The 13,956-nt window shown below is 36.4% G+C and overlaps 1 protein-coding gene across 2 annotated transcripts in view; it reads right to left on the bottom strand.

The window, feature by feature from the left end:
* The window catches only part of LOC111507035 (uncharacterized), a 29,707-nt gene extending 16,024 nt beyond the window's left edge, over positions 1-13,683 (bottom strand). Inside the window, exons 1-2 of one of the 2 annotated variants that reach the window (XM_023162263.2) lie at positions 3,167-3,497; positions 2,940-3,073 (exon numbers count right to left, since the gene is read on the bottom strand). In XM_023162263.2, coding sequence (XP_023018031.2) covers positions 2,940-3,073; positions 3,167-3,371 — 339 coding nt within the window. In that variant the 5' untranslated portion in view covers positions 3,372-3,497. Of the gene's footprint in view, positions 1-2,939; positions 3,074-3,166; positions 3,498-13,377 lie in introns of those variants that run through there. The other variant, XM_023162264.2, reaches the window with a different exon arrangement.
* Positions 13,684-13,956: the final 273 nt, after the last annotated feature.

Genomic DNA, 13,956 nt, shown 5'->3' on the forward strand with positions numbered 1-13,956 from the left:
TTGTTTCCTGCTTTCGGCAAACAAGTGTTGCCCATCTTTACACTTGGCTGCACCGCGCTGATGAGGCCAATAGCCAGAAACACGTGTCCGCGGTGTGCCCCTCTGTTTGGAGTGTTGTATCCACGAATATTTTCATTTTTGAGCTGTTTTCTCCGTGTTCTGTGTATTTTATCCCCATAAGGATTATTTTATTTTATGAAAATAATCCTTATGGGGATAAAATACACAGAACACGGAGCGAAACTCGAGAAAACAGCTCATCATACTTTATCCGTGAGAATCTTAAGTGGTAAAATATATAGAAATTTTCAACATTCATTTTCATTTCTCTTTTCAATACCTAATAGTTTACTATATAGCTTGTTGAAATAAGTATTTTCAGTTATCAGATTTACAAGAGGTATCTATGTATAAATAAGAACAACATTTTATATAGGTTAAGTTTAATCTTCCTCTTGAAAATGATCACTTAGTGATTGAAACACGTGTCGAGGTGTTGAAAATGAGGGTTTGGTGTAAGGATGAAACTCCTGTAATATTTATCACTACACCAAAGGTTCCGTGCATTACGAGTGTAGGATGGTGTAAAACATTGATGCCGAATTGAAAAAAATATCGTAATTGTCTACCTGAATTCGAAAGTAATTTTTGTAAGAAATTGCAAAAATATGTGAAAGAATGAATCCAACGATATTTGAAACCAAATGAGTTTACAAATGAAAATATTTGCCAGCTCTAGCTCGGGATGCCAGGTTTTGATGATTTGAAGTTACCTGTTAAACAAGTTGATGTCATGTCATAATGAACTTTTTGTAGAACAATAACATAGGGTTGCATTGTCGCAAGAAGTGGCCGTAATCATTCAAATTGATACTCTCATCCAGAAAGACCGTCTATCCGAGACTATTTATTTTACAGAGCCTACCTCAAAACGTAAAAATATATCACATAGTTTCTGACTCAGAAATTCACAGTGGGTCTCACAACTACTTTATTTGGTAATCTCATAAAAAACCTATTCATATTGCAAAACCATGATTTATTTATATATAGTAAATACTCGTTATCGTAAATTTCATTACCTTCAGTAGACTAAGACTTGTTCATTTGTAACAATTTATGTGACACGTATGTGAGAAGATATAACATACAGGGAATCAACATAAAATTCGAATAACAAATATTAAATCTCACACAACGGTCGGTGGAATGGGAAATCGCTTTCTGCCCCTCTCTATAGTTCCCTCTCTCTGCAAACAGAAAAATGATGAAGGGTTGAATCAATTATCCATTACCAGGCAGGATTTCAATTTCCCATAGGTCGTTTCAGTAGGTCCTGAGGGAGAAGATGTGAATGATGTGATATAATAATGGGCTGAAATAGTTTCTAATGAAGATTGTCTCGTATTAATGTTTTTGAAAACATCAACTATGGAATGGTATTCGAAATTTGAAATGATAACAGTCATTTGGATACATTTTTTATGATTTGTAGTTTCATCAAATTTCCAGGGGCTACGTATACGTTTAAATTAATGATGACATATGACGTTGGCTTTAATCCTTCGACAAACGTGAATTTCATTAGTCTACTGTGATATAAAATGATTTGAAATCCCTGAAAGAACCAATACAATCGAAAATGAATAGCTGAAAATAACAATTACATTAAGCAAAAAAACCCTGAAATGAAATTACTTTATAACTTGACTTGAAATCTTTTTTTGTTCAATTTTCAAATGTTTGCTTATAATTTATTTCACTGTAATTTCATTTAAGGGTTTCTTTGCTTAATATAATTGTTATTTTCAGCAATTCATTTCAATTCCATTGATTCTTTCAGGGATTTCCAATCATTTTATATCACATTAGACAATGGAAGTCTGAACTAATGAAATTCACCATGTAACATTGTCAACCACCTTCAAACAAATACTAGAAAATATTGAGAAGTAAATATAATTACATAAATAATGGAATTAGTCCCATAAAAAATTGTATTAAAATTTTTCATAAATCCAATCGCAATCGCTGAGATCATACTAACTAAATTTGATTTCGAAGATTTGTGAATGATTTTTGTCATGCAGATGCATTTCTGCTACGTATGATTCAAGTGAAGATTAAAGTTTGTACACATGATGTTCAAAAAGTAATTTTCTCATATATGATGCAATTGACCGATACTTGATGAAAATCCATGATAACGTAATCAAGTCAAACTATATTGTAAGATTTTCAGTAAACAGTTTATAAACCGCAACTAGTGTTTCGCTATACCCGTAAATTCATTCCAGGGAAGGCCAGTATGAAAAAAACGAAAGATGAGATATGACGTCATATAAATCGGAAAAAAGTGGCCCATTTGACAGATTATCAGAATGACCTATTAAAATTTTAAAAAATTCCTCATTAAGTGAGATATATCAGTGGAGTTGCCGCCAAAAAGCCTAACTTATACCGTGTCCATATAAAAAATAACATTGGTGATGATTTCTTCGGGATAAAACATTGTATCAAAAATCTGTAAATTCTTTCTTGTACAGCTTCAAAAGTTGTGATGGAAAAATCTTTTCCATTTTTCGAAATCTCCCTGAATAACAGAAAAAATTAAACTAAATTGGTAAATTTCAGTTCTTTTCGACTATCTCTATAACCAATCCAAGTTTCCTGAATTTCAACGTCATTTTAATAGACTCTATGGCAACTTTTTTCTAATTTCACCGACTCTTTATCACTCAATGTTTCCTTTTTTCCATGCTGGTTCTTGGATATACGGTATAATAGCTTCTTCAGGTGTGTTCATTACAAACACTGAAAATCTCATAAAGTGTTATCAAATTCATTAAACTACCAACTTTAAAGAAGATTGAAATAATTGAAAGATAATTACTTTTTTCTTTCACTTTTTTTGGTATTTATGTTAAAATATAATTTACCTTCAATACAACGAAGATACTTCCAATTAGCATAAATTCTTTATCCGATAAAAAAACTATTTCATCTCCTTGCCTCAATAAATGGTTCTCAGTTAATCTTTTCGAATTCTTAAGCAGACTTTTGACATACGGAACTAAAACATTATTTTTGAAAATGTAATCTTGAAAATACGTCAAATCAGAGTAGTGTATTTCCTGCAGATCCGTGGGGAAATAGATTGACTCACTTTCAGCTCCTGAACTTGTGGAAGGACTGGCAACTACTGCTCTGGCGAATGATCTTGTAAATCGAAAAAAGTCGCCAAGAAATGACTTACGAGGCTCACGAGTTGGAGTACCGGATGAAATTGAAGGGGTTACATTTCCTGACGAGGATGATGCAGCGCTGCTCGCAGCAACCGATTTTTTCCTTCCTTTCCTTGGAGAACTCATTACGTAATTTCCCCACAATAACAACGAATTCGTGAATGTTCTTATTTAGTTCTATAGCGACGAAATCAGAAATTCACACAAACCTGAACGACATTGGATCACTTTCGATTTCAAGGTCTCTCAGATGTTCTGGGCGAAAACATCTGAAAAACCTCAACTGGAATGTATGGCGATATGAATATTTGTTGAATTCGGTTGCTCACGACTATTGGGTTCGATATTATCCAAAGGCTGTTGAAGAATATGGGAAAGGCATTTTAGACAATTTAAAATTTAAAACATACTTCATCGATATAAATGAACCCAAAATCGAGTCTGGAAGGGTGTCTGCATTTTCATATTTTGTTACTATACCTACATAATATTTGCAATAATATCAATGAAACTACTTTATTTTTATACTTTGGTATGTTCATATAGTCCATAGGAAACGAATTCTCACATTTGCGACAAAATTCCAAATTTATCTGAATAAACCAAAGAAACTTTCAACTATGTTTTAATATTTCCAATAACTTCAATATTCTTTTTTAAAGAAGAAAGTTATACAAATCATGAAATTATAAAAGAACAACAAAAATTAATTGGCGCTCTGGGGCGACTTCATTGATTCCAGTCGCGCATTTGCTTTTTCAGCTGCAGAAAAACCCGGAAAAACCTGCAGCACCACATCATCTGAAGATCTTGATCTGCTAGTATCTTCTCTTTCATAAAACAAACTGTAGGGTGTCTTCAGAGGCTCCAATAAATTCATCTGACACCGCCAGAAGACCAATGCGTGATAATAACCAGATTCAACGCCAGAACCACAGTAAACAACAATGACTGCATGAAGATTATAATAGTGGTCTGTTAGATTGATGGTGTACCATTTATTTCGAAACTTCGTGAGAGTTTGGTGATTCCGTCAGAGGTTGAGTCATGTTTGAAGACCATTTGTATTATTATTAGATTGACTGGTGCCTCAGGTATACATGTTTTCTCATAATAGTCGATTAGTTTGGCGCATGTTTGGCAATACAGATCATCACCCGTTGAAATTTCCATTTTCAAATGATTTAACAATAAGCTTTGCACGGAATGGTTATCAGTCATATTAGGAAACGCTAGTTGAAGTTCTAGAAAGTCACATACATTTTTGCTTCCTCTTGAACATGTACTACAAAGTAAACTAGTTAGGATTTTTCCAGCAAAATATCTACAGACACAAGACGAGATGGACTGTATGGAATCATTTAATCCAGAGCGTCCAGAAGTATTGATTCTGCTATTTTCCTGCTCACGAAGAGTATTCAACAAGAACCCCAAGAATTTAGAGCAATCCTCTTGTTGTCCTAGTGAGTATCTAGTGGACTTAAAAGACTCCAGGAAATCGGTTGGTGGGAAAGATGATACATTCTCACGAAACTGCAACTGCATGAACAATTGTTTTAGTTTGGTGAATAAGTAGAAAACATTCTCGTTCTTGTTCATCGTTTGAACCTCATTCTTGAAATTATTCGTCATGAACAACACTTGTATAATGCTATTCATGTAGCAAGTGTTTCCTGAAATATCTAATCAGATTTTCTTCGCAAAATTTTCAGGATAACTGTCTACTGATTCGTAAGGAAGAAAGTGTTTCACATAATTTGTATTAAAATGATTTCTCAAGCTGCAATCGATCCTTCCAAGTGATGGAGGGTTTCGTAGAGGGATCAATTCGGCTCTTGCTTCTTCTACTGATAGGTAACCAGAACCACGAGGACTGCAGCTCAAATTTGGGGGGCAAGAAATATATTTCAGAAACTAATATTTTCATAAAGAATTCAATAACTGATATTGGAAAATATTAATATAAAGTTAGACGAACACAATGGTTTTCAATATGAAAGTTCCAATATTTTTTAGATAAGAAAGGTTTTTGGTTTTCTGTTTCTCCATCTTCATACAAGAAATGCAAAAAACTTACGAGAAAATCAAGAAAGCAACTAAGTCCAAAATGGACAAAGATGTATAGATCATGCATAGAAGTTACTCTTAGATAAAAAATTGTGAACCGTCACGGGACGCCTGGCAAATGTGGAACATCGAAATTGATTTGCACAAGTGATATGCATAAAAGAACAGATTACGACAGGAAGTAAAATGGCTTGATGTGAAAATGCTACTTATTGCAACATATTACTAAAGATCTTAAATTTTAAATATCAATAATAAATTTTTCAATCTATATCAGCTGATTTTGAAATGTGATTTTGTCAGTCTTCATGAAATTTATTCTTCAAGCAAGTTTTTCAGAGCACATATTTAATTTTTAATTGTTTTAAAAAATCATTCATTTAGTAACACACTGGTTATGTAAACTGTAATAAACACAACTGTATACACTATATATGTATATCCGAGCTCATTGTGGCGAGAGAGATAGCGTAACGCCGAACCAGTGGGAAGAGAATCGTACAGTCGCTTGCGCAGACGACCCGTCGCCACATCGCTACGGCCTGCGTCGTCAGATCAGCAATCGGTTTTACGTCAAGTCAAGTCAAAAATGTTTATTGGCTTTTAAGAATAATTACATAATATTGTGAGTTTGTTTCGTGTGGGGCCCTGCTATAGGCGTATGCCTCTTCAGGGATAGTGGGTTGTATGTGTGGTGTCTTGACTAATGATGTCTAGTGTAGTGTTGTGTTAGTGTCATGTGTTCCTTTTTTTTAATCCGTTAGAGGTCCGGGTCAGTTGCAGTGGTCGTTGGGGTTTTTAGGGTACGGGTTGAAAGGCCGGGGGTCATGGCTTCAGATTTCAGCTCCTTCCAGGACGCAGCTGTCCGCTATCTGATTCCAAGTGGATATTCCTCTAGGATATCATGAATCTGCTCCAACGGATCTTTCATTGTTCCCAGGAGTCTGGCTGGGGAAAACGGGAGCTTCTTACTAGGAATCCTTCTGGGTCCTCCACGAGGAGTCCACGGTGTGGTCAGCGAGTTGATGGCATCGGTGTTGCTACTGCTCATCGTTCTAGTCGCGTATCGTCCCTGAAGTTCCTGAAATCGTAGGTTGATTGGTGTAGTGTTCATTAGGTTATATAAGTTTTGGGATGAGTAACGGTAAGGGAGGTTGTGGATGTTACGTAGGATTCTTCTCTCGGTAGTTAAGATACGGTGGGACAGTCTCGGGGGAAGCGTACAGTATATCATCGCTCTGTAGTCTAGGACTGGTCTGATGAAAGATTTATAAGTATGTATGAGAGTTTTATTGTCGCACCTCCCGAGCTTGTTTCTCAGTGCTTTTAGCAGGTTTGCTCTCTTCCGGACTCTGTCCAGAGTTACACTCAAGTCGACCTCCCAGTTGAGGGTCCTCGTGAAAGTGACCCCCAAGTAGGACACCAAATCCTGGAGTATGTGGTTTTCTCCTAAGAGTCTGAGGTTCAAGTTATCGAGATTTAGTTTAGGACGGGTAGAGGTGTGAGGATGTCGGAATAGGATGGTTTGGGTTTTGGTGGGATTAATTTTGATACGGCACTTGTTGCACCATTACTCGAAGTGGTCGATCATGTTTTGTGCTTCAATTTGCAAGCTGCAGGTGTTGGGGGCGGAAGAGCAGAGGATAGTATAATCGGCATACTGGAGGATTTTCTGAGTGGGGCGTCGTGAGCGTGAATTAGAAATAAGGAAGGAGCGCGGACTGAGCCCTGGGGAACACCGGATTTGGGGGAAAAGGGGGTGGATAAGGCGTCACCGACTTTAACGCGGATTTGTCGGTTAGATAGGTAGGAAGCTACTAGTCTGATAAAGTGGTGTGGGAGACGAATTTGGATAAGTTTCCAGATCAGGCCCGCGTGCCAGACCTTGTCGAAAGCTTTCTGGATGTCTAAGAGGATGGCTATAGTGCCAAAAGAAGAGTTGATATTTTTGGAGATATGGGTGTGTTATTCGACTAGTGCATTCTGAGTGGAGTGTTCAGGTCTGAAACCATGCTGGTGGGGAGGGATGATGTTGTGTTCTAGAAGGAAGTTATTCAGGAAGTTTTTGAATTTTGTCGATTTGTGCGTCAATTTGTCTGGGATGATTGAGGGGAGGATTATCAAGGGAATAAAGTTTTTTGTTGATGAGGGAGTAGAATCGTTTGACATTTGTGATTTTGTGATTTTTATAGGAAATGGTTTCAGGGGTTGACGTAATAGGGAAGGTTAGAAAAGTTTTGACGATTAGGGGGAGGTGATCCGACGTGATTGTGTCATCGATATAGGCCAGATCATCGACCACCTCTATCAGACTCTTAGAGCACAAGATATTATCAATGATAGAGGCCCCCCGTGGCTAAGAAACGTCGGGTCAGGACAGAAAATTCTATACAGGTTGTGGTCGAGTAAAAGGTTGGCTAGAAGATTGCCGTTGGCATTGGATGTGGAATCTCCGAATTGAGTGTGTTTGGAGTTGGAATCTCCTTTTAGGAATGCTTTGAGGAGAGAAGCTGCGTATTCAACTATTTCTCTGGAAACTGTTTGCATTGGGTGATTGTAGTATGCTATGCCGGTGTTGCCACTGTTAGAAAGTAGATCGAACGCAAGGCAATCGAGTTCAGATAGGTTAGGTGGAAGGTTGTGTTTTTTATGGGATAGTCCCCTTTTGGTTAGGATGGCAATGCCTCGGGATAGTTGGTCTTTTGGTCTGTGAGTAGTGTTGTAACCGGAGAAGTTGGGAGGATTTTTGGTTAGGGTGATGCAAAGGATTTGGATATTTTGAATGTGAAGGAGTGTTTTGGTGTGATATATTTATCTACTGAGGTCCTGGGCGTTTATTGTACCAAGGATTAAACGCACATTTTCCCGTACAGCTGGACTATCAGCCATTTGAGTCTGCGACCAGCTCGGTAAACGTGAAGTCCACCTTGTTGCCACTAGCCGTGGCGAAGAGGGAGTGACCAAGAATAGTTTTGCATAATTCATTGGCTAGTGAAAGGATTTTGGTTCTCATGGCTGGCATGAGGTTTAGACGGAGCGTGGTTTGGATTTTTATCACAGCTTCGATTTGTTGGGTGACGGGGTAATGTATTTTGGGGCTTGCATTTTTATGGGCGCCACTTCTTTGGGGTTTTCTGGTATTGTGACCTTTTTGGGGCACTTGAGGGAGAAGGCTGGATGGTCGCCTTCGCAATTTGGACACTTGGGAGTGGCATTTAATGGGGGGTGGGCCTCGCCACAGTGCGGGCATTTTATTTTATGTGTCGGACATTCAGAGGCTAAATTCCCGTGTTGCTGCAAATATTGCAGTATTTAGGAATAGGTGTAAGAGGGTTGACATTAGATGCTTCGCACTCGTGGGTGCGTCCGTAAATGTTGACACCGTGTGTCAAGCAACGGGTATACTGATTTTTGTTAGCTGTGATGATTCGTATAAGTGTGGTCTGTTTACTGGTTTTTTTGGAGGTTATCCTCCAGTTTTTGAGTACTTGTAGTTTGGCGGCTTCGAGGAAGCCGCCGATTTCTTTTATAGTAAAATCAAGGTGTACGCCCTTGATAACAAAGGATAGATGTGGGGTTTTAGGAGCTGTTGGTTGGTCACTCGGCGGACGCAGGTCGATGACCTTAAATTGGGTGTGACCAGTACGGTCACGAAGTAGCTTCTGAAGAGTTTCAGAACATTTGAAATTGTTTGAGGTTTTGAGTAGGGCTGTTCGGTTATAGTTAACCTTGAGCTCGATAATTTGTCCACGGAGAAATTCCGTGGAGTTCAAGAGATTAAAGAGGGCCCTTTGACTTGCCAGGCTATCAGGGATTTCTCTTATGTTGAAAATATTTTGAAGTTTAGGGAGTGGTACAGAGATAAAAGAAAGCGGGGGGTCAGAGTAGTTTCGTGCTCAGAAGAGGAGCCCGAAAAAGAAGGGGCGAGTAGTAGAAAAGGAGTTATATGACCTCATTTGATTTCCCGGGTTTGGTAGCACCGCCTGGTGCTACCTCTGAAAACTTCACTTGAACCTTCGCCTTTTGGATTAGGCTCTGTTGCCTCTATCGGAAGAGTTTGATTCTAAGAATCAGGGACTCCTCACTCCGGTAGACAATACGAGGTAATCCTACGGGTTCAGGTACACTTCAGGTACACTTCACTTCACTTTCACTTTCACTATTGCAAGCACGTTTTCACAGGTCGACAGCTGGCACTAGAATGCCGTTTTACTTGCGGCTACAGATGTTTCACATTAAAAACTAGAGGAAATAAAATAATGATAAAAAACTTTTGTAACAAGCTTTTATTTAAGAGCCATAAAAAGATCAAAATAAAATTTTGAATCACATTAACCACATTCATTTATGACTTTACAGAATTGAAATTATAATGAAAGCTTGTCGCGATGCCTAGATGAAATCTATACATATGTAGTCTATTAGACTATCTTTCGCGCACGAAAATGGTCTAGCACGGTTTTGTTATGATTGAAAACTTGTTGATTAGTGGGATAGATTCTAAAGGCTTTTTCAATCATAAATTCGCCAGTTAACTTTATGTTTAGTCGACTCATTAAAATACTGAAATGTTTCGATTGAAGTTCTCCTATTCGTAATGCATTCAAAAGATCTTTGAATATTGTGCTACCCTGTTGTCTCACATTTTTGTTCGATTCAATTAACGAGAAATTAACTAGAAATATGTAGAGATCTCTTCTAGGCATCGCGACAAGCTTTTATTATAATTTTAATTCTGTAAAGTCATAAATGAATGTGGTTAATGTGATTTAAAATTTTATTTTGATCATTTTAGGGCACTTGAATAAAAGCTTGTTTTAAAAGTTTTTTCGTCATTATTTTATTTTATATTTTTTAGTTTCAATCGATAGTTATCGATCAATACGAAAGTCCATCTATAAAACGGAGAGAGAGTAACACCTTTTAGTGCATACCTCGCACACCTGATCACAGAATATATTTATACTTTTGTAGAAATTTTCAATTTGTGATTTTTCTTGTGTTCGTACTTGAGAGTTATGTACTCTTAACGCACTTGAATGAGCCTACGCTGTTCGGTGGACTCGGCTACTCTAATTTGAGAGTTATGTTTTCTGACGCACTTAGGGCCTCATGTTGATCGTCGGATTCGGTTGCTCTTAATCGTTGCATGCATATTTTAACATTGTCAAGTCTTTGGCATTTTAAGTTAACGCTTTCATTGGCATGTTTTTCATTTCGTTTCAATTTATCTTTCTCTAACCTTCTTTTTCTTTGTGTTGATGTTTTTTTCCCATAGTGTTCCCACGACTATCGAACAAATATTTGTCAACCTTTCCAGAGCTTCGTTTAGCAGAGTAAGAGGTAATATACAACAGGGTGCGCTCCGGTGCCCTGAGGTGGTACATTCACGACATTATTTTACACTCTGATACCACTCAGTTCTCGGCACGGCCTCACCTCGACTTGGGTGGTGATTTAGTGAAAGATGCGCCATTTTTATCAGCTTAGAGCTTACTCGTGCCTGACGAAACACCGTTCCGGGTTTGATTTTGGAGTTTTCCTTCTCCTAGACGGGTTGTAGACCAATGCTAATGACGCCCATCTCACTAAATTACACAAGTCATGGTATGCCTCTTATGCCTGTTGCTCACATTGCGTGATGGACCCTCTTACTCTGGAAACTTAGAGGGTGGTAGATGATAATATTTTTTCACAATGCAAATAAATATGGGTTTTTACAACCTATTACACCATTTATTGTCTTCTTCTCAGACTCGGGAAGTAGGTATTTAAAGATAGAAGCTTGATTTAATTTTTTTCTAGAAATATATTTTTTTATTGAAGCATCTATTTCATGGTGGGCCTACCAACTGCCTATCATAAACGAATGCGTATACGTTTCCCTGGTATTTACCGCTGAGGCGATCTCTCGTACGGAGCCGATCCTGGCAGCAGCATCAGGTCACGTTTATGATTAACATGCATTGTCATCGGTTCTGGCCAGCATGCAAAATCTCAGGTCAATCGAATACCGGAAAGTGGGTCAAATTACACTTGCAAGATTTGTTAACATACATACAAGTCAAGTTAAATAAAAGCTTTTAAAAAGCTCTCACATGAACATTGAATTACTACTTTCACATGAACATTAAGTTTCACGATAGAAATAGAAGTCCTTAAACCTTTCTTTCCCAAAAACTAATCTCTTCTGAAAATATCTTCTTTAATTCAAATAAGTTTCAATACTTTCACGGACATAGTCTACTATTTATGCAGTCGTAACTGATGATAATACTAATAAAGGATTTGAACGTGTACAACAAAAAATGTTCGCAGTGTTTCAACACTGCGCGAGTTACTATACCCATGTACTATACACGAACGTCGTATGTTTTTCCATGATAAATTTCACATACATTATGTTTTATGTGCAATAAATTTTGTAACTAATTTAATATTCCATTTTCGTTATTCCTATTAGTAGCTATGGCTTTCTGTATGCACATTTGTACATACATTGAAAACATCGTTATTATAACTAACGGTTTTTTATGATCGATATCAACGGTCTCTTCGATGTCGTAATAACCAATTTTGACCGTTTTATAACACCCTCTTCAGTTTTTAAAAATTATTTATAATATTAGGTAACTTTTCATCAGTTCGGACTTCCATTGTCTAATATAATATAAATTGATTTGAAATTCCTGAAAAAAATAAAAGATTAACCGAAAATAACAATTTTATTAAAATAAAAAACTGAAATTACAAGGAAATAACATACAAGCTACAACCAGTTATCACCTGTAGACGATTGTGGATACTAACAATCGAAACGTCGTGACGTAACTTGGTTTGGAATCTTTTAATTTTTATTTTTCATTTTTGTTAATAATATTTTTTAATTTTCAGCTTTTATTAATATTTCAATTTTTTATTTCCTGGTTGTAGCTTGTATGTTATTTCCTTGTAATTTCATTTTTTGTTTTAATAAAATTGTTATTTTCGGTTAATCTTTTATTTTTTTCAGGGATTTCGAATCAATTTAAATTATATTAGTCAATGGAAGTCCGAACTGATGAAATACACCACGAAACATTGTCGACCACCTTCAAACATTAGGTAACTTTATTCATCTCTTACCCCATACACAAATAACTCAGATTTATAAAAATGTTAAATAAAAAAAATGAAAATAAAACAAATTTAAATACATTTTTTTATCCTAAGTTACGAAATTATTCAGAATACTGATCAATTTATTATAATTATGAACAACTTATGTAAATTTGCTTCGAAGATAAGGAAGTAGTATAATTTTGTATCGGCTGTGTCCTCCGATGTATTCACGTATTTTGACGGGTAGATTGCGAATCTGAAAAACACAAGTATCTATTCACTACATGACCTCCACATCTTATTTCACTTCCTTTCACACTTTTCAGTTCAATAATAAACATTTTTTGTGTAAAAAAAAAACTTGATTCAATAATCTTACAATAATTACTTCTCAAATCTATTTTTTACTCCATAAATTCTCAAAAAACTACTGAAGATCTCAACAGTGAAGGCAAAACACCTGATCTGAGTTTTAAATACTGATAGTAAACAGTGATGCAGGCTATGATATTAAACTCAAAAAAGTGAAATGGAAAGATCTATTACCAAAATGCAGCTTCAAAAATGTTTATTATTAAACGGAAAAGTGTTAAAGAATGTGAAATAAGATGTAATGGTTATGTGATGAACATATACCGTTGTTTCTTTATAGTTTGTATTATGCGAAAAGAAGGCTGAGAAGTTTCAATTTTCGGGCTATAACTCTGGAAATGAGGAAGCGCACGAATTTCTCTTTCGGGTTTGTAAGATACATTTCAAAATACGTAGGTTCACCTATTTTTTTTTTCAAAATCAGAGGGAGCAGCTTATCCGAAATTTTACAAACTTCATTCAATATTTCCAATTTTTAAATGAGAAACTTACTCAAATTGGCCTTAGTTACCCCAGTTTATAGTATTTAATTATGACCTAATGAATAATTTTTTGTAGAATCTATAATTTTATAGTTTGGGTTCCTATTTACCTCCATAATAACGAAAAATGTTCCTTCTTTCCTCCACGTATTACCTGGTGACATGAATCGAACGGGATACCACTTCATGGCCCTGATTTTCACGCCATTAAGAAGCAAGCTTCTTGCGTACGGAATGACGTGACCCCTGTATATTTCTGCCAAAGTCGGCAAATCCTCGTCCCCAATGCTTATCGCAATTTCCACGTGAGTACGACTCAAATCCATTTGTGATTCTCGGAAAAAACTGTATATTAGTGTGTATGAACTACCGGGTAAACGAACTGCGCTGTAAATGATGATACCTTCGCAAATATTTTGTTTTTTTATTCGTTATCTATCTCAATCAACAGATAAGGAATTCGACTGTTCTTTTTTGTGACTACTCCAAGGAACGTTGGTTGGAGAAAATATCAGAATGTGAAGTGGTATGAAATTTTGGTTGAATTCGGTGGTTCACAAAGATATGAGTTTCATTTATTTCCTTGGTTTCTGTTATACAAATGTATTGCTGGGATATTATCATCATTAGGTAATATATAATGCTTATACGGAAATGATAGAAATTCAGAATTCATACAGTTTGTTGTG

Source organism: Leptinotarsa decemlineata, unplaced genomic scaffold (genome assembly GCF_025532065.1).
Source record: "Leptinotarsa decemlineata unplaced genomic scaffold, Ldec_3_MD MMD2_tig00000505_RagTag_RagTag, whole genome shotgun sequence".
Lineage (NCBI taxonomy): Eukaryota > Metazoa > Arthropoda > Insecta > Coleoptera > Chrysomelidae > Leptinotarsa > Leptinotarsa decemlineata.